Consider the following 22331-nt stretch of genomic DNA (forward strand, 5'->3'; position numbering starts at 1 on the left):
TTATAGTTAAAATAATCTCTTCGTTAAAGTAATAAACATATTTGAATTAATGAGTGCAAATAAAAGTAAATTTATCAATTAAATTTTATATTTAATTTCACTCCTCCTTTGTATCCATACAAAATAGTGATAATTCAATAAAAATGATTTAATTTTATTCATAAAAGTGTGCAATCATATCATCTATGTTTTGTTATGACGTTGTAACGTGAAACTATCGTCCGTAAACCGACTTTACAGACAACCAATTTTTTATGAATAAAATTGAATCATTTTTTAAAATTTAACTAATATTTCGCAACTTTGAAGTGTAATCTCGTTGGTTGCCATTTGTTAAGTTTCCGTGCGCTGTGGAAGCAGCAGACGCGGTAGTGAAATGTTCCCGGGTGAGATCCGTCTCCGTCTACGTGATCCGTCTCAGCGTCCGGGCCATTGTAAAAGTGGCCTGACCTCGCGAGTCGTCCTCTGTGATGCTGAACCCGGGGCTGACGAGGGATCGTTCCAGGCAGCGCGATAGCCCGGAATTCCCCCGTCGACGGCGACGGTGTTTTTGTGGGTCAGCAGGACGCAGTTCGGCCGCGAGGTGCGGCGAGGGCAACAAGATTTGATCAAGCGACGTCGGGGATAGCTTTCCTCAACACGAGAGGCTCAGGCTCCGGGGGAAGGGGGGGGGGGAGGTTGAGATTCGAGATAATTTCAATGCTTGGGTTCACACTGGCAGGGCAAAAAATTATAAGTCTAACGTTAACAAAAATTGACGAGTAATGCGATATGCACACATATTACGTTTAAAGTTATAGCCACAGTAAAACGCACAGTCTTGATTTTTTTTTATACGGGGTTTGAACAGTTACATATTTTTTTAATGTGAGGGAGCATTTCGAGTTTATTTGCCCCCGGGCCTTTAGTTACTCTTGATGGCCTTCTAAACTTTAACCTTATATGACCAACGAATGTGTGCGACGTTTCTAGGCGAGATCTTAGGAGGTTGGCGAACTGATACGGTACCTACCCAGATGATCCGCTGTCATCGTGAAGGTTCCGTCGCTTTAGGTCTTTCTGTGCACGATAATGCGACACAAAACACGACAGCTATTTTTTATACAGACTTTATAGGTGATTTCAATACTAGTGACTAAATTTTAATTATGTTACCAGGCCATTTTAATATATCCTCATTCTGAAGGAATGTTTTTCTTAGTCGTTTGGAAGTAGAAAAACGTCCAAAAAAATATCGAAAATATAGTTTTTACTAAATAATTTTGCTACAACGGCGAAATTTACGAACCAACATGCTGTGTTGTGTGTGTGCTTCGTCTAGACGACGTCAAAGGGGCCTAAACACAGAATAATTAAAGTGTGCGTTAAATAAACTATTTTGCTAGTGAAGTATGAACAATTTGTTTCACTGATAAATTAAGTATACTTTTTTTTATATATATTTAATCATTATTTCGGGCATTTGATTGATAATTATTTATTTTAAAGAAGGAACAAAAAAATTGTGTCGTCAATTTTGCAATACCTGCGTATTTCCACAGAAAACATAAAACCTTACGTAAAAATAATATCTAACCTCAAATATCGTTTACGTTAAATTTAATTGTGAATAGGTTTGGCTCATTAACAGTCCCAGTTATGATAAAAAGATAATCATGCCACAAATATTTCACATTATTTAATACTTATCATAGTTAAATTACAATGCTAATCTCTTTCTTTTTTCATATCACCAACTGATATACACGTGGTATATAACGTAGCACCGCTGCTATAAATACCGTCCGAAATGTGTGTTCATACTCAAAGATTACGGTATATGTATATTTTTAGAACGTCATCGATGATCGGAGTTTAAAGGAAAAATGTGTTCGTAATCACGCGTCATGTATCATAAAATGTGTATTCATAATCATTCCGCAGGGGTATAAGTCTGGAGAGATCAACTAATGGTAATAAAGGAAACCTTCTCTGGGCTACGATAATAAAGGAAACCTTCTCTTGGCTACTCCCGAATAATTACAGGCACGGCTGGGTGCGAGTTTGGAAGGATTCCCAGAAGCTGGCATGTTGGTGCCAGGTTAGGTTTAATTAAGTTAGATAATGTAGATCAGGTTAGGTTCGTTTACATTAACTAGGCTAGTTTAGGTTAGGTTACATAAGTTTAGTTTAGATTAGGTTGTGTCAGTTTAGATTTGGCTCAGTTGGGTTGGGTTTGGATTTTGGATTGGATTGGGTAGGATAAGGTAGAGATGGGTTGGGTGGGGTGGCATTGGGTTACATTGCGATAGGTTAGGTCGTCAGTTCAGGTCGTCAGGTTTGGTCTGGTCTGTTCAGGTCAGGTCAGGTCAGGTCAGGTAAGGTGTTAGGTTATGTTAGGTTAATTTAGGGGGTGGGTTTGGTTGGGTTGGGTAAGGTTACATTAGGTGCTGTTTCGTCAGGTTTTGTTCAATGATGATGACTAATGTTGATATGTTTCGATTCATGTAGTATCAAGTCATAACTAGTCATATAGTCAGGTAAATTTTTGGCACTAACAGATCTCTCTTGGACTATAAGAAATAAGAAAATGACAGGATCTTTGCCTTGAATATACCATAAATTCTTAAGTATGTTAAAATGGTACGCTTAGCTTAATTCTAATTTATCTACACAATTTCTTACCGAATTGGGTTCAAATGACTTTAAGACGTTTCCAAAACGTAAGTATAAACGGCTAAGTATAAATTAAAAACTTCATTAAATGCAACATAGTCGGTATTCTAAAATAAACTTTATTAAATTAAAAAGAATAACATACAACAGTTTATACAATATCACTTTGGCTTCGATAAATGAGAATTATTACAATTTTTTTTTGCAAGAAAAGAAAGCTATTTCTCTTCTGACACTCAAAATACAGTAGTACTCAAGTTTATTTGTTTACATCCGAGTCACTGTGTCACACCGTGTCACATAACTGTGATCCTATATTTTAGGCAAGTAAACATACAATACAAGCGCTCAGAACTAAAGCACACTTATCTGAATTAAAATATGTGAATAAGTTTTCATATAATTATATATGCATGTATGTGTGTATTTCATATACACATAGGTGTATATAATATTTTAATGGTTTTTTAATGAACAGATACATACCAATGTATAACATTATTGTTAAAAAATATATTACATTAATTTTAGTTAAATATAACAATTTTATTAACTTCATTTGTTTTCACACATATTAGTAATTTATCTTACTAAACGACTGCTTTAGCTGCCTAATATGGGACATTTCTGAATAAATAAACTAAAAAATTTGAACTATAGTTACTGCAGCGAGAATAATCCACCCCACACGAGTACTACTGAGTGACATGTGCAGTAATTCAAGTATGTATCATCTTGTTTGTTAATAAACTGCCGGAATGAAAAAGACCCAGAATATGAGTTCCTAAGGCTCCGTACTACGCCATGTTGATTTTTTTCATTCTCGTTATAAAATTTATTTAAGGGCGATTTATAAAATGTTAACTTAAAAATAACATTTGAAATACTTTAAAAAAACTTGTTTGTAAAATTAATACAACAAGTAACTAAAATATTTTTTCTTTATGAACTATATTTGTTTGCAAACTTAACTTATATGACCCAAAAACAAACAAAATAGAATGGCCACTGCTTGTAATTGAATTTTTAACGAACTTTAATAAAGTTTAATCAGGCTTAGCTGCCTGAAGTTAGGGAAACACAAGAAATGTGTGGTGAAGCAAAAAACTTATCAGTAGTTAAAAAAGGTAAGGTATTTTTAAACTACCCTTAGTTAAACTTCTGTCAACGACAGCGCGGCGAAATAGTTAACTGTTAACATTATTTGTGACAGAAAAAATTAGAGGAATGTATCTAGTTAAAAAATAAAAAAAGTAATGACCAAAAAAATCAACATGACCTTAACAAATGGAGGGCACAAGTCATAGAATAATATTATATGGACAAATTATTATTGACAAATTATTATTGTATATCTGTGTATGAGGCTAACATTGAATTAAGATCTGCCATCAGGACTGTCCAAATAATGTCATTGACACGTTCGTTTGTTTAATGTATTATTTCCACGATTACTTAAAATGATTGAATGTGAAGTAGTTTTTAGAGGAACAAACAGTTCACCAGCAATGAAACATCGACTTCTAAATGCATTGAAACTTGGACAAACAGAGCTTAATGATATTCCATAACCTCACATAAGTAGCCTATCAGCTGCGTATGCCATGACACCGTGACTTTTTGCAAGTCTGTTGACAAATAAGCCGTTCAAAGATGCACTCAAATAAACTTCTATTGTGCAACTGGGTCACGCAGACTATACTCATATTTAGTCCATGGCACAAGAAGTTTCTCCAGATATGGGAAGCCTACAGTTCACAAAGCCTTTTCAACACGCCCGAATGCTTTCTTTCTTGCAACTACGATATTTAATTTTAAGTAAAAAAAAAAAAAAAAAAAAAAAAAAACACGTTACATAAAGGCATCAATTGACATAGCAAATGTACTTAAGAATTAAACACGAGAAAAATATTTGTATTACCGCAGCAAGAATCTTATCTTGCGTCATTTGATACCTGTCGTTGAGGCAAGCTGTTTGCGAACAGAGTGGGTTCACGCATTACGGAGCACACGTTAAACGGAGCAAGAATTTCATTTCCGAAAATTTCAAATTATTTCCTTTTGTGGCGGGGATGATAAATTTAAAGTTTAAAAAATAGTCCCGAAGGTTAACAAAGGCAAGTATTCGGGCGTGTCGAAAAGGCTTTCTGAAGTGTATGCTTTTATGCTTTCCCTCTTGATATACTGGAAACTCAAAGCTTTACATTTTTAATTTTTGTGGGATATCTTTCTCACTGTAACTATAGTCATTAATTGGTTATACAGAGATCGTCTGAATTTTTAAAAGTCCTATTTTTTTTTGTTTCATATGTTTAAGGACAATTAGGAATGTATCAATTTATAAGAAATCATTGTGATGTTTTAAACAACGCACGAATTTTACTGAAAAGGAACTACTAAATGACTAATTTACATACATTTATCATAATTTAATCATAAATAAATACCTTTGACAACTTTATCTGACTATTAGCATAGGTAACATAATTTATTGAGGGTATATATCGATTTTTACAACTCTTTATTCAAATAAAAGCTAACTGTGTTTTAAAGAACACATGTTAGGTTTATAAAAAATATAAATTGTTAGAGTATTCCGAGGCACACATCATACAGGGAATATTTTATTCTTATACATCGAATATTCCTCTTAGAGGAATAAGATTTATTTGAAATAAATAAAATATTTCTATTAAGGAGGACGGATAGGTACAGAAAGACACAATTTTGGAGTCAATAGTTTTCTTTTTGCCGTGACAATCGTTTAGTACTTAAATTTTACTTTCGTTAAGCAGATATTTTACAAGGGATTTTCAAAGCCCATAACATAGTGATCACAGCTTTAGTCATTTACAAAAATGAAATTTTAATTCCTAAAAACCCCAATGATTTCATAGGGAAAATGTTTGCACGAGACAAGTTACTATTAACTTTAGGCACTCCAAAAAGTAATCACTATGCTTTAACGAAATCAAATTTTGAAAATTACACAAAAGAAAATTATTATCGTCTAAAATTATTGAAAACAATATTTCGTCTTTATGTTACTACCTCTCCTCTTTAATAACCTCTTCTTGTGAAAGTCCTTGATGTACAATGAAACATTTCGCTAATGCGAACACAGCAGTTTAATGCAACACCCCCTTCCCTTCTTCCCCAAATCTGAAAGTTTTCTACATAAATTAAGCTGATGTGATAAGTTATCTTCCACAGCACAAAGTGATGTAGAGAATAGAAACGAACAAATAGGTAAAAACAACATTTAAGTCCAAAATGTCAGCAGTCAGCAGAAAATCCGAGCCTGTAAGACCCATCGAGACGATTGCGTACATTAAACACATAAAAAAACAATCTTCTTGTTCAACACTTTCGTAGCTCTCGAAACAGAAATAAAAAATACAATTTGTTTTGCACTTCCGTCTTTGTAACCTTAGACGCTTAACGAGGACAGTTTTTGTACTTGCATCATTAAAGGCGGTTACCACCTTGACGTCCTTTATTTTTATTAATTTAAAGTTGCACTTTGTTGAATCAGTATCACGCACACAATAAATTGATACGCACGGCACGCCACAATGAGATCCGAACAAACAGCAATACGCCAGGTTCTCTCCTCCTCCTCACTCACAGTGCTTTTAAAATGGCGGCGGCAGCGACGGTGGCGCGGCGGTGGCTGCCGCTAGAAGTACACCGTGAGGTTCGTCTGGTCAGCCACGCGTTCTTCTTCCGCGGGCGGCGTTCCGGGTTCCAGCTCCAACTGCCAGCGACCAAGGAGCAAGCAGCACGTTAGGCATACAGAACTCGACACAAAGTACTACCTACCTGTATCCGTGGAAAAACCCGTTCTACAATGACACGGAAACAGAGACTGGAAGCCTACAGTACACAGGAATGAGAGCTACTACCGAATAGTCCCGACGTTCTCCGAAGTTTGCTGATCGCTCGTGAAAAAAGCACAACAATTAAAAGATTTATGTATTGCACGATCGTAGTGTATTTTAAATATCGCTAACCTAACATAACCTAAACTGACATACCCTCCCGGAAAAAATAAAGAACTATTATTTATTGCACAGACCGAACCTACCTTAACATTTACTTCGGTAAACTTCGGAACTGTTCGGGTTGTGGTTGTGGCTTTCATGCCTGTGAACTAGTCAACGGACCCACGGAACGGAATACACATCTACAATGACACGCATGGGGATTAGTTCGGCAATGCCCAGCTCTTTCGTTTACGCTTCCGTGCGACCAATAGAAGCAGATTACTTGGTAAAGTGGTAGCCATGTTTGTTTAAAATTCAAATACGTGAAAAAAAAGTTTTAAACACAAGAATACCTAGTGTTCTTTCATTATTTTGTAGTTTGTTTTTCTTATGTATGTGTGTGTATATATATATATATATATATATATATATATATATATATATATATATATATATATATAAATCCTGATTGGTTTTTTTCAGATGTAAATATTTTTTTGTATTAAATTAATTTTTCGTAACCATGAAGTTTAATCTATTCGATTGCCGTTTGTAACGGTTCCGTGTTATTGTAGTACGGGCTTAAAGAGCAGTTATATCAAGACGATGTCACTCCTTAATATTTTTTAACACAGGACTTGGCTAGTTTTAGAAAGGAGTAAGTATGTCTTGTGGGCTTAATTGAAAACTAATTTTATTAAGGTCAAAATTTAGTAAAGTTTATGACAAAAAAATTTAAACACTTTTTTTTTACATGCGCCATTGCGGGTTTACAAAGTACGTCATACAGGAACCTCAAGAACTGACAAAAAGATGTAAGGTCGTAGATGGGGAAGGATTTATGAGGGGTTCGGACCCCTCCCTTCAAGGATTAAAATGAACAAGAACTAGTGAAGACAGAATAAGATTCTACAGCCACTTAGCTACAGCTTAGCTTACAGTGAGCTTAACCCTTACAGTATCTACCACATCTAGCCCAACATGGCTCATACACAGAAGCGGAAGGGATTGTGTTTACAAAGAACACTATATTTAATGTCGGTTTGCTCACTTGTTAGTTTTAAGCATGTCTTTGATACAAACTAGACATTTGTGTTTCATGTATTAAATAACATTAAAAAATACGTATTTATGCCTTATTTTAACGAGAAAAAAAATCAAATAATTACCTCAAGAAAAAAGTATTAACATAAATTATAAAAAACCAAAATATAAAATTTTTAGTTTTATTTTCTCAACCAAAATAATTACTTAATTGTCTATGTGTAAACGTTAGACTTTTAAAGGTCTACTGTAACCATGATATCTTAGTGTGACAAATTTATATTAAAACTCAGTTAAAATTAAAACACACTAAAAATAAAATTGTTAATGTTTATAATGACTTCTATCACGATTTTAGATAAATGCTGCTTGTTATTGGCTGGGATTCCACCAAAGAAAAATGAAGGATTTCGGTTCATTTAAACATGTGTTCATTCAAAAGTTTTGGAACACTTGCATACTGAAGCGAGAGCTAAGTAACGAGGAATTCATAACCAGGTGCTAGACCAGCTGACACATCGCTACCAGATATAGCTGACAGGCAGCTACGGGCCTGACAGATAACTACGCAGTTTCACAGGAAAACAGGCGTGGGCAGGAGGGGGGGGGGGGGTGTGCTGTCAAAACTTAGAAACACACAAGATAGAATCTTCTAAGTTATGCCTGTTCTAAGTTGTGTGTTTCTGAGTTATGATAGTTCTAAGTTATGTGGTTCGGCGTTTTTCTAAGTTATGACAGTTCTAAGCTGTGTGTTTCTAAGTTATGACGGGTCTAAGTTGTGTGTTTCTAAGTTATGACGGGTCTAAGTTGTGTGTTTCTAAGTTGCAATGGTTCCGAGTTATGACTTTCTAAGTTACAATGTTTCTAAGTTGTGTGTTTCTAAGTTACATGTTTCTAAGTTACGTGTTTCTAAGTTATGACAGTTCTAACTTATGACAGTTCTAAGTCGTGTGTGGTTGCCGGCAGGAGGAAGGGAGGAAGGGGGGAAGGGGGGGAAGGGGGCGGGGGCGAGGCACCCAGGTACCTTCGTGCGCGCCTCCTCGCGGCACGCCTCATCGTCCCAGCTGAGCTTCTTGACGCGCCGCGGGATGGAGCCGTCAGGCCAACTCACCCCCGGCTGCTGCTGCTGCTGGAGGTTGCCGCCGTCGCCGTCGGCCGCGCCACCGTCGCCCGGCAGCTGCGGCGGCTGCGGCGCGGGCGACACCTTGCGCTTGCCCGCCTTGGCCAGCGGGTTGTTGCAGCCGGCGGCTCCGCGCGCCATCAGGCCTGCCGTCACACAAGCGGCCGTCTCATACCTCCTTACTCCTTAGGCACCACGCCTTGTCAAATTCTATTATGAGGGGGGGGGGAGGCTGCATATTTTAGTGACTTAGGGATCGTCCATTAATCACGTGAGGCTCGAAAAGGGGGGGGGGGGGGTTCGGGAAAAATCACGAAATATCACAAAGGGGGAGGAGGGGTGTGGAGATATATCACGTGTATTTAATTTTTCGCGCGATTTCTACTAAACCGAAAAGCGAAGCGTGACCTTGACTCGCCGTAGCCAGGCAACAATATCCCCGCCCGCCGCAACATGAACCACCCGGCTCGGCTTGCCAGTCGCCAGTAAGACTGTGATTTTCGCGCCGAATACATGCTGTGCTTAATTTTCCAGAATTAAATTAGATTATACCTGTATTTAAAGATAATATTCAGAAAATTTTAAAAATATTTTGTACCAAAAAAATACACGTGATTTATTGGGGGGGGGGGGGGGGGGGGTAGACTAAAACCTCACCACAAATCACTAGGGGGGGAGGGGGGGGTTAAAAATTTGCTAAAAAAACATCACGTGATTAATGGACGACCCATTATATTAACCCTCCGTCAGGCGCAATGTCGGGAGTCGCGAGTTTGGTCGCAATGTGCCCAGTAGGCACACATTAAAAAAAAATAATAAATTGCTGTGAAAAAAATGTTTTTATTTTACAAAACTGTTTCTGTACATATTTAGAATGCGTATACGCGTATTTGCCAAGTCTTGGATGTAAAATAAGTTGGCCATAATAACAAATTTAATCAACAACCATAAATTGATAAACATTTATTTTATTTTATTTTATTATTTCTGAACTACATTCTTTGCTGTGTAAACGTAGTTGGAAGATATAAAAAAGACATATATTACACAAAAAAATTATAATACATTTTTTAAAAAGGTTTTGGCTTTCTACACATCTGCAAAGATGACACCTAAAATTTACAGGATTCAGTTCCTAAATAAATCTATATAATGTTGTCTTGCATATATAATAATTTTTTAACGTTTTATTTCATTATGAAGCACTACTAGAAAACATAATACATTTATGTAACACTAGAAAACAACGGATCACTTAACTTACATATTTTAGCTTCTAATTTAGCAGCAAATATAACAACCACAATCTACATATTTCAATTCCTAAAAACTCTCTTTTTCATGTTTTATGTTTTTGCTGTTTTTTCCTCTCACTTAAAAAAAATACAGGAAGACATAAGACATACATGGAAGAAAACAATTAATCACTTAATATTTGAGGCAGTTTTTGGCTGTTTATTTGTCACTAATGATGGCACCCAAATTTCACACATTTTAGTTCTAAAGTTGTCTTTCACTTTCAATGTTTTCATAATCATTTTATTCATCATAAAACACTAATGCATTACATAAGACTTATATTGCAATGAATAGGGATATGTATCACTTTTTTTTTACCAAATTATGCTTTTTATAGAGCAGAAAATCTTTACAATACATATTACCTGACAAAATCATTCTGTAAATTAAGCGAGTTAGGAAAACAAAAATATTCAGTCAATCATGAACCACCTATCATCTGAAGGCAATGATAGTTACTCACTGAGTGCTGAAAAACAAGTATCACATACATAATTTGCATGAGACAGACAAAGTGCCCGCTTACATTTTCTGCATTCGTACTTTGACAGTCTTCTTATTCCAGTTTCTGCGGTGCATGCAGAACATCGTCGTCGTTTCGATGATGATGATGTTGAAGGTGATGGATCAGGTTCATCATCTGGCAATGGTCGATATCTTTTTAGCCTTTGCTGTAAATCCAAGGGCATGCCAATCGTTTTTACACTCCTTCGACGAAGTTCGCCAATCACCAACTCATGTGACAGTTGTTTCAGAAAAATTCTTCTCCTCATTGCAGCAAGGCCATTACCAAGGTAAATAACTTGGGAATTGATGCCAGCTATGTTCAGCATAAAAAACAAAATGAGCATTGGCCATCTTTTGGTGTTTCTAGCCACATTGTACGTTGAGCACATCTGGTCAGCCGTATCTACACCACCCTTTGTTGAGTTGTAGAATGTTATTATTTCTGGTTTATTTTGTTCACCAGAATTTGGGTCTATTGCACTGTCATCATGAAGCGTTGAAACAAGAATGACGTATTTATGTGGTTTTGGAATATATGATACAATAGTCATTCCCTCACAAAATCCAAAAACACTGGTATGTGTTTTCCTCCCTTTTGTAGCGACGAAAGAAGGCGGGAGCTCTTTTTTATTTTTTTTCAAGGTACCAACATATGAGAGTTTCTTATCTTTCAGTTGGCGGACAAGAGTTAAGTCACTAAACCAATTATCTGACGTAATGTTGCGTCCACTACCAAACAAGGGTTCAGCCAATCTTGTCACTACATCAGCTGGCTTATAACTTTGCGCGAATTGCCCTTCCGGCTGCTTTCCTGGATAGATTTCCATATTATGGGTGTAAATCATTTTTGCATCAACTAGAGAAAAAACTTTCAAGCCATACTTATTTGGTTTGGAAGGTATATATTGTCTGAAAGGACATCGACCACGAAATCCTGGAAGCATTTCGTCAATTGTCACATTCTTCCCAAGAGAATAACTGCTCTTGCAATTCTTCACAAATTTTTCAAAAATCTCCCGAATCGGTGCAAGGCGATCTGTTGCTTTTCTCTGTAATCTAGTACTACGATCATCAAATCTTACACAACGAACTAGAGTTTTGAATCTTTTTATATTCATCACTATTCCAAATTTTTCGATGCCGTCACCATCAGTCCCCCACAATTCTTCCAAACTCTGCCGATTCCCTCGATAAGCTCCTGCTAAGTACACGAGTCCAAAGAAAGCCCTCATTTCTATTATGTCTGTTGTTTTTATATCTCTTTCTCTCGAAAATGATTCTGTAATGCTTTCAATGTGCTGATTGGTGAATTTGACAATATCATCTAACATGTCATCAGAAAAGAAGTTGTCCCAACAATCAACAGCAGATTTTGCGTTTCTGGCATCCCCTATTACTCCAGGCAGTCTAGTAACAATGTTGTGTGGTGGCCTTCGCACTTGTCTCTTAGGAGGAGTACTTCTCCACTTTGTCTGATTGTCTTTCCCCCAAAAGAAATTAGTACCTTCGTCATCTTCTTCATCACTGCTACCCTCATCTTCATTCTCCTGCTCACTTTCCGAGTCAGAATCGCGTTCTTCCTCCCCATCTTCAGATGCAATGTCACTTTTTTCGCCAAAATCTTCATTACTTTCATCATCATCCTCCAGCAAATAGTCCGTAATTTCTTTCCAATGATCAGGGTTATTCAAATCATAGAATTTTAGTGACATTTTTCATGAAAACCTGCCACAAAATAAAATGTATATCATATGTGGGCGCAATGTGTCTGACAAACACAGGGCAAAAACATGCATGTAATAAACATAACAAACACTAAATTTCAGTGCAATATCTTATAAAATGTACAAAATCATCAATTTACTATATATAATTGAAAAGTACACACTTCACAAATTATGATGAGTTCGGGCGCAATGTGCTTCTCAGGCCACTTTGCCACATGCGAGCATAATATTTGGTTTAACACTAACTCACATATACACACTGAAAGAACAATGAAAAATATACAGCTACTGAGGAGCACAACCCACACTGCCATCTATTGGCATCTAAACGAACTAAAACATATGACCTGTGCCTGTCAGATCAGTTGCGCCCGACGGAGGGTTAAATACCAGTCCATATTATTTTTAAATAATAAAATATTTACCTGTTGACTTTTTTTTGTAGTCGGTAAACTATTACAAGGACTTGTGCCATTACGCCTGAGCCGAGTGTGCAAGAACCGGCCAACCACCGCGCGAGAAGATCTATAATATCAAACAGTTTAAGGCGGGCTTTTTAAAAGCAGCAATTTAAAAATTTTTATTTATTTGTCCAATTGCGTCATTTCAAATTAACAATTTATTGACATTGATTTGATTTCAGTTTATTTCTATAACTAATTGTTAGTTATTATATTTAAACAAATTACTTATATTAAATTTGCAAAAACTGTAAATAATATTTGATAAAGAGTATGCAATTTTTCATCACTGTTTTCTTATGACGTTATCACGTAAAATTATCGTCCGTAACCGACTTTACAAACAACCCCCCCCCCCTTTTTTTTTTCAAGGGACTGTCTTTTACCCTCAATGCTCAACAGCCAAGAAGAGGCTCGTTTAGAAGAGATGTCGTTCTGAACTACGTACGTTGCCCAACCTGTTCAAGTTGAATGAGAAATGGCCTTGAACGGAACACGTTCCGTACTGTGTGTAGCCGAACGAAAAAAATTGAACATGTTTACCTGAAGCAGTTCGGAGTACAGTATAACCGCGCCCTTAGTTAGGCCATGGGGAGAAAATAAATGTGACTCACCCTTGACGGTGGCGGTGTAGGGTCCGCCGTCCTGCCCGAACACAGGGTTGTCCATCTTGCCGGCCGCGCCGGACCTCGAGCCGGGGTCCTCCGAGGGCGGCAGCTTCTCGTGCTGCACGAAGCCCGGCAGCTTTGCGCCCGACCGCGCACCCGCCTTCGACCGCTTGCTGCGCATCCAGGGAACAAAACACAGTCTTATCACGTGTTTCAGGGGAAAAAAAACCTCCTCGCAACCTAGTAGGGGGAGTCAGTCGGTTCTGCACCAATGCATTCCAAACCAGGCTGAGGTGCTTTGCATCTCTACGATGCAGGAAAAAATAAACCATCTTGCAACCTAGTAGGGGTAGTCGGTCGGTTCTGCACCAATGCATTTCAAACCAGGCTGAGGTGCTTTGCACATCTACGACGCAGGAAAAAATAAACCATCTTGCAACCTAGTAGGGGTAGTCGGTCGGTTCTGCACCAATGCATTTCAAACCAGGCTGAGGTGCTTTGCATATCTACGACGCAGGAAAAAATAAACCATCTTGCAACCTAGTAGGGGTAGTCGGTCGGTTCTGCACCAATGCATTTTAAACCAGGCTGAGGTGCTTTGCATATCTACGACGCAAAAAAACCCATCTCGCAACCTAGTAGGGGGAGTCAGTCGGTTCTGCACCAATGCATTTTAAACCAGGCAGGGGTGCTTGCAATTCTACAAATTGTGACGTGAATATTTGGCCATCCCTAAAGCTATTAAAACAATCCAGGAAGGTAATCGACCAACATGCGTCATAACCATAATTTTTTAAGCTTTAGTTTACCTTAATAAGAACATTTTACCAAACAATATTAATGCATAAAATAATATTCTTTTAATTTTGTTTATATGATGATTATGTAGCAAATAAGAAATCGACACATCCTATGCAATTATATAATCAGACCTGACCTTTACTTATTACACAATCTATTCCTCTTTTAAAAATAATTAATAACCACGATCTTGAAATTTTAAAACATGAGTTATATATAAAAAAAAATTAAACAGATTTGAAAGATACAGGCTGTATTTTAGAACTCTCGCTGAAGTCAACATTCAATACCTAGTATAAAATTGTTTACATATTTTACATAAGCCACATGAAGCTTAAAAAATTATTTCATTCCAGAGTTTGCATGTTGATAGTATATTAATTGATACTACACTAAAACTGTGTAAAACTGTTAGTAAATATATCATTTATGGATTGCCAAGCCAATAATTCATATATAATATCAATACGAATTAAAGCAAAAAATTCAATAGATCTAACATAGTGACGATGAACTTCCTTAAGCAAATACCATTTAAAATGACCTTAGATCGATAAAATCACATACAATCTGATGAATAAACCATGATATCGATCAGTTTGCACCCCTTCTCTTTAACTTGGCATATGGCATAAGTGTGTGATTTTGGAATTTTGGGTGCTTGGGTGTTATAATGTCTTAGTGATTTAATGTTTTTAATGTTTTAAGCATAGTAAATACTTTAAAGTGTGAATTTAAAAGTGACTGACTACTTAAAATAGTTTCTCCTATAAATTCCTTGGTGTTTGGTATTTAATTCATTTTCGGAAATTACTAAAACTGTAACTACACATGCAAAATACATCATGTTATGGCCTTTGAAATACTCTGCCTCGGGTTATGAAAACTCCTGCAAACGAGCCCTTAAAATCTTCCCCTATGTTGAAGACAAAAATTTGCAAAAGAGTCTTTAAAAAATTTACCATTAAATTGACATATACAGTGACAGTAGGTGTTTGCTTGGTCGCCGTCAAATAGTTCGCAGAGAAAACAGTTTTACGTTCACATAAAGTTTCTTCGTAGGCATAGTAGTAGCGAAAAGTTTGAAAAAAATACTACAAAATTTCAGGGATTAACATCAAATTAAAGCAAGAACCAGTATAAGTTTCCTAAGAAACGTCAGATATAGATTTATACTTTACTATACTATACCAAACTATCCTGGAATACATTTTGAAAACACAAATAGTCGTAAGAAGATATAATCGTAACTTAAAAATACCCATAAATTATTAGCCAAGAAAACTGTGTTGGAACAAACATAGCGTCAAAGATATTTAACAGTTTGTTGGCTCTATAAAGCATTAAGAACGCTGATATATTTTTTAAAACTAACAATGGCAGTTAAATAGATACATTGAAACAAAATTAACCTGAAGCAATTTATAAAAAACATATTATAACACTAAGTATATGTATATATATAGTTGTTTTGGCTCAAACGACAGAAATCACTTTCCTACAAACAAACCTTAACCTTATTGAGCTGATTCAACATTTAAGATTTTACAGTAAAAATTTAATCATGAAATTATTTTATTTAAACATAGGCTTCAAATTTATGCAGGCTAACACTTTCATGTGTCTTTTTTTTTAAATATTGTCAGGCCTCAAAAACTGTTGGAACCAATATGGCGTCTTCTTTTGCCTTCCATTCCTTCCCCGTCTGCCCGGGCGCACATGCGGTGCACATTGTTGCAGGAAAAACCACAGCGATTTCAAAACTGTTCAAGGTATCCGAGCCAGGAAGGGAGGGGGGGGGGGGGTGGTCTGTTTACAAAAACGTTGAAGGCCAGTAAAATACTTTCGATTCCGGATTAAGTAGTTTTTAAACTGTATATTCAGAATGGTTGAAATGACTGAAAAGCGTGTTTCGAGAGTAATAGTTAGGCGCAGTAGCGTAGCCAGGATTTGTGTATGGGAGGGGGTTAAGAAGCATGGTGCCCTCCCCCCCCTTTTACAGCGAGGGGGTCTGGGGGTCCTCCCCCGGAAAAATTTGGATTTGAAGGTGTAAAATAGTGCTATTTGAGCAGTTTTTGGTACTTAACTTTAAATATTGTAATGGTAAAAATATTATTAATTTTTTAATAAAAAAATTGTTTGAGTGATGAAGTAAGATATTAATAAAATATATTTTAATAAATCCAAGTTCCTTGTCCACGTCCACTCAAAATCATAAATCATGCTCGAAGCTCGACAGTACAAAAAAAAAAAGGAATAAAAATGGTTGGGTTTCGGCAGAACTGGCCTATTCCTGTAAACAATTAGCTTTAGCTTGAAGAGTTACACAGTCACCACCTGCTTATAATTACTGCGCTGTTTAAATACAATAGGTGTAAGATATTTGAAAACTTGGGACCCGTCACGGCATCACAACCTTATAGCTTCTGATCGTGACATGAGTAGGGGAAGGGAAGGAGAATCGGTAGGGCTAGCTTACTCTTCCTCTCCAGTGCAGTGGCCGGTGATATCAGTAAGACACCCAGGCTTTTATCTAACCTGCTTTCAGATAAGAAAAAAATAGGGGGTAAGAGGGGGATTAGAATCCCTAACCCCCCCTGGCTACAGCCCTGGTTAGGCGTGAAACAACCGGCACGGATTATTGAAAGCACCCAGTGTTATGGTGACCGCTCGAGATGGACGACGGGGAGACACAGAAGACGCCGCGCTGCAAGCACCAGCACCGACGCACACACTCGACGGGCGGGGCGACTCACTGCTTGTAGATGTAGAGCAGCAGCAGCACGACGACCAGCGCCAGCAGCGCGAGCAGCGAGCCAAACAGCACCAGCATCACGAAGCTGGACCCGCCGGGCAGCCAGCTGTCGCCCGCCGCCGCCGTCACCATGGCCTCGGGGAAGTGCACGATCACCGGCGCCGACGCCTGCACCCACGGCACACAGACCCTCAGAGCCGCGGTCAGCCTCCCCCCCCCCTCCGGCTTAACCATCGCATCAGTTCATTTTACACGAGAAACTTCACCTTGGGCACGACGAGAATCAAATTCTAAGTCCATAATTTTAATGCAACTTTCTCGTGAAACATTGCTGTGAAACATTTCTCACAGAGGATAGGTACTTGACCAAAGAGAGAGAGAGAGATTTTTTTTTCAATTAACTTTCTGCTTGAAAATTTTTAATAAAAATATGAACAATGATCCTGAAATGGCAGCAATAATATATGGAACTACACTAGATGCGGTTTTTACACGAAATTGGGCAAGTATAGAATCAAAAATGTATGTTTCTATTTAAGTTAACATAAAGCTATAATATCTACATTAGTGTTAATATCGAGGAAATAAATTTAAAAATTTAACTTTTATTTTGGATATAATGTTTTCATTTTGATCCTTTAAATACTTTTCTTAAATCCTATTAATACTATAAGTTTTATTAGAGAAGTGTCTTCCTTCTCTCTCTCTCTCTCTCTTTGCCGTTCCCCTTGCGATATACTTACAAGTCGAGGTTTGAATTCACAAAGAATTTTCACTTCTATGATGTGTAGTGAGTGAGTTACATGCACTCTTTTTCTTATGAGTAAATTTTCTTTATAATTGAATTTTAAAAGAGAATTGGTTATACAGAGGAATAGTGAACTTTTAGAACTCCAACATTTACACACAAAATTTAAGCAATAATTTGGCTTAAGAAAAGTAAACTGAACATTTTGGGTTATTATTTAATTGTTTTGAGGATTTTTTCTTAAGGGACCCCATCTACACGGGCACACACAAGGTGCACAGAGCTTCAGAAATACAACTTCTTAAGATATCCGAGTAGAGTCTGTTTACGAAAAGCATTTAAGAAATTGCTGAAGGCCGAAAAATGCTTTTGATTTCGGATTAAGTTTTAAAACTGCATTTTTAGAAGAGTTAAAATGGCTAAAAGGCATGTTTTCAGAGTAATTTTGAAGCATAATACAACAGATACTGATACTTGAAAGCATTTAAAGGACTTTAATTACATCTTTACCTTGATTTCTAGGCCATATAATGTTATGGTCACCGCTCAAATTTCACAGTTGTACTATGGACGACGAGAAAACTGGGCGCCAGTTCTCAGCCTTGCGCTTAGAGGCGATACCGCGCTATAAGCACCAGCGAGTGTCGCACTTATCATTCCAACTCACTAACACATGGTTCCCTTAAGTCAATTAATGGAAGAATTTGTTAAACAAGTCATAAAACATATTATTAAATACATAAAACACTCATTTCAAGTTTGTATAAAATAAATGGTTACAAGAACACGTACGCAAACCGGAATTAAATACATACTACTTGTAAACACAATTCCTGCCGCTTTTGTGTGTGAGAGGCATGACGGGCTGTACTGGGGAAGATATATGATATTGTAGCCCAGTAGCTAGGTTGCTATGATTGTGTTTAATGTCGGAGATTCTGTTTCATACTTACCGACCATCATCAAACGTGGTCAAGCACCATTTCAGCGATGTTTTGTGAGGAACAATATGGCGACTTTAAATGTAGCGTGTGCTAGTGAAAGCAAGGCTGAATAAACTGGACCCTTGCCAGGCTAGGTACCCGAACAAACTTAACACTGGCTCTTTGGAATGAAACACTCGATGCTATGGACACTGGGACCACCATGGGACATGCTGTGTGGCCATGAACCAAAGAAAGAACCTTGAATGATGGAGCCAAAGCTCGAACCGACATTTGATCAAAGTTTTTGGAACCACATTGTGGCTGTGAGTGAAGACCAGAACAGCCAGCTTGTTCGCTCACCTGCCTAGGAGGCACTCCGGAATCGGTGGCCACGGCCACCAGGTGGACAGTGCTGGTGTTGAGGGAGCTTATGTCGGACACCACGATGTCACCTGACTCCGTCACGTAGAACATCCTGTCACCGCATAAACACACACTGCCGTTGTAAGCAATACACAAAACAAGTCCAAAGAAACTCCCGAAATGACGAGAAAACTAAATAACACAAACATAAGATAAAATAGATGTTAATAGAATATAATTTCATACTTAAATTATTATCAAGAAGTTTACTACGAATAAAATATATGTAAAGTTTACCCCACATAAGCGAGAAACTTCCATTTTTGGCACTAACTGTACATGGCTTAAGTCTGTTAGGAGATAATTATGAACAGATACTCAGCAACATCAATCAAGAGAAGTGGAGAAAAATTCAGCAAAAATATTTGTTTGGGAACCATCAGCTTGAAGTGATTTTGAGAAATCGTGGAAAACTATAAATTAAGAAAGAGGGTCTGTAAAGCGGCAATGACAGAACCGAAGTTACATATTGACAGCAGTCTAAAATTTGAAGTTCTCTCAACCCTCGAAAAAGTGCTCCAATGTCTGATATATTTGGAAGAGACCAATTTATTCGGGCCATTTAGAGCTTAACTGGTCGGAATTTTACAGGTCGTGCCGAAATAACTGTGCTCAGTCATCAGATAAATTCTTTAGCGAGATTATTTTGATTCGACTATGAGATCAAATAAATCCATGAAAATTGTGGCGATATTACGAACGAGAGTTTGGTTGTTTGGTCCCATAGTGAGTGCTCCTCCTCCCGAATTTTATTTCTGACCAGGTCGGGAATTTTTCACTTGTAGAAGATTTCCTTCCCAGATTCAGGACTGCTTGTTAGGCTGGTAGTAGAGTAATTTAAGCAACTTTTAGGGCTTTCCACCATATTCATTGAAATTAATATTTTTTACATTAAATTAATTTTTTGCATTAATAATGTATCGAATCAAGGACATGAACAGATGGAATCTATCAGTATATTAGTGACAGATTATTTTGATGAATTTTAGTATTTTATCCGAATTTCTAGCTAAATAATTACGAATTTCCCAGATGGTGACCACGACAACCGACAACATGGCGGGCACCTTGGCAATAAATACTCATGCACTCTAGTGGGTAAAAATTTAACCAATATTGGGGCAGTGCACTCTGGGAGACGATGTGACACTAGCGCTCCTGGTAGAGAGTGCTGAAAAAAAGATGGCTGCCTCCAGCAAACGAAAAAAAGATGGCGACTATGATGTCATAATCCAAGAAGGCAGCCTCCAGCAGACGAAAACAAGATGACGGACATTACATCATTTTAGCTGGCGATATATCTACCTTGGCATTAGTGGTGGGAGGTCAGTCTGTCGGTGGCTTCCGTAGAGGAAGGTTCCGTCGCCATTTTTTGTTGTTATTAATTTTTAAAATTTTCCCAATTTTTTCCGATAGTAGTTATAGATTTTTATGATAGCGGTCATAACAAAAATTGCAACGATGACATCAAAATTAAAAATGGTTGTCTCCAGCGTACGACAAGATGGTAGATATGATTGCAGCGGCTAGACGAGGGGGAATTAAGCAGCCAAGAGGAATTTTTTTAAAAGGAAAAATAATTTGAGCGCATTTTAAATTTCGAGTTTTTGAGTTTTTTGCGGATTTTTCCCTTAAAAATGGAATTTTTGAATTTTCAATTTCTTTTGGCTTTTTTGGCAAAAAATTTTCCCCTAAATACTGGAAATTTTGAGTTATTTTATGCAAATTTTGAAGGTCAAGGTCATTCAAGATAGTCACAGTGACATAACAATTCAAGATGGCGGACACACCACCACACACTGGACCCTGTCCCCAGAAATACATTTATATACTACTTAGGACTATTGTTGTAAAATCATTTCGATAGGTTTATTAAATTTTATGTTTCATTAAAATAATTGGCATGAGATACTCACTAAGTGGTAAATCATTATAATGATTACTTACATGGCATTTTACAGCTCACAAATATCAGAATTTGTGATAAAACATCAAAATTAAGAGCAATTTACAGGAATAGCTTGCAAACAATAGTAATGGCAACAAAATAAAGAAAAAAACCAATATGGCGTGTGAGACTGAGCCTTAAGCAGTCATGGTTTCCCACTAAATGTCCCTACTGAGTATCATCAACGGATGAGAAGGGATTAATGACCGTCGAGTTGCAGCAGCCTTAGAAGCCGCATCGTACATGGGTCGAGGAGATCCCCGTATCTTGTCCCCGCCTGGTTGCAGAGTCGGCGGATACTGGACTCGCCAGTAGCGATCACGAGCAGTTGGTGGGGCAACAGTTTCACACACCAAGTGCAGTCCAATGCAGGACTATGCCCCTGAATTCCGTTACACTCTGAGCAGACACTTCGTCAGCCTCCACCGATCTTCATTACCACTGACAACAATGCCAGTGGTGATTGGTGATTCATGAGAAGTGCCACAATTACTTCGCGGATTAATTTCACTCCAGGATGGGATCAGTTGGCTTTGTCAATAAAACCATCACATCCTTAAGCGGGTTGCGTGTGATTGGTTAACCACTTCTTCTCCTTGTTTACAGCTGACTCAGGGTCGTCAAGAATGTGTCAAGAGCACTTTAGGCCAATAAAAAATGTGAAGCAGATGTATATGTGTTTCAAGTCTACTTTGCTACCCAGTGAATCCACAAAATAATCTTGGCTCTATTGGTCAGCCACCAGGGTTAGGACAAGAGCCAGAGAATAGGTAGTGATGTAGTCCACAGGCCAAAGACTATGTTTCAAAGAGCATTTGCAGAGGTCAGAGAGGCTTCAGTTTCACACTGATATCCCCTGTTGATTCATCTATGTGGTGTTTCGAAGAAAATGTGCGAGTTTCAGCCCAATGCTGTTATTTGAAAGAACTATATCTTATCCATTACGTGGGCTGAAACTCCTTTGTCTTTCTCTAAAACATTGTGATAAAAAATATTTTTTATTTATAACTGCTAAAGTCTCCGACACACAAATAGTCTCAATGTTGACAGCTCTCAAAAGTGGTACCGATGTTCCACATATCCTTCTGTTCCTGACAGTCTAACAACAGCATTTGTAAACAACTTAATGTAATTTTCGGTGTTTGCAAAGAAAAATGATGTGACGTTTAGGTAATAAGTAAGTAGGCATAGAAATGGTATTACTTTAGAGAACTGTCAAACTGACTACCTTACATGGCACAGACTTCACAGTACAGCATTTCCGTAGTTCTCCCATGATCTCAAGAACTAGGAGGAAAGATTTCTTTTGGGGCAAGTTACGTG

General features: G+C 37.5%; 1 protein-coding gene across 1 annotated transcript in view; it reads right to left on the bottom strand.

The window, feature by feature from the left end:
* Positions 1–2760: 2760 nt before the first annotated feature.
* Positions 2761–22331, bottom strand: part of LOC134532001 (protocadherin Fat 4) — a 153318-nt gene continuing 133747 nt past the window's right edge. The window contains exons 15-19 of the mRNA XM_063368123.1: positions 18998–19112; positions 16965–17131; positions 13414–13580; positions 8797–8951; positions 2761–6412 (exon numbers count right to left, since the gene is read on the bottom strand). Of these exons, the coding sequence (XP_063224193.1) occupies positions 6335–6412; positions 8797–8951; positions 13414–13580; positions 16965–17131; positions 18998–19112 (682 nt within the window). The 3' untranslated portion in view covers positions 2761–6334. The remainder of the gene's footprint in view (positions 6413–8796; positions 8952–13413; positions 13581–16964; positions 17132–18997; positions 19113–22331) is intronic.

Source organism: Bacillus rossius, chromosome 5 (genome assembly GCF_032445375.1).
Source record: "Bacillus rossius redtenbacheri isolate Brsri chromosome 5, Brsri_v3, whole genome shotgun sequence".
In the NCBI taxonomy this organism is placed as follows: domain Eukaryota; kingdom Metazoa; phylum Arthropoda; class Insecta; order Phasmatodea; family Bacillidae; genus Bacillus; species Bacillus rossius.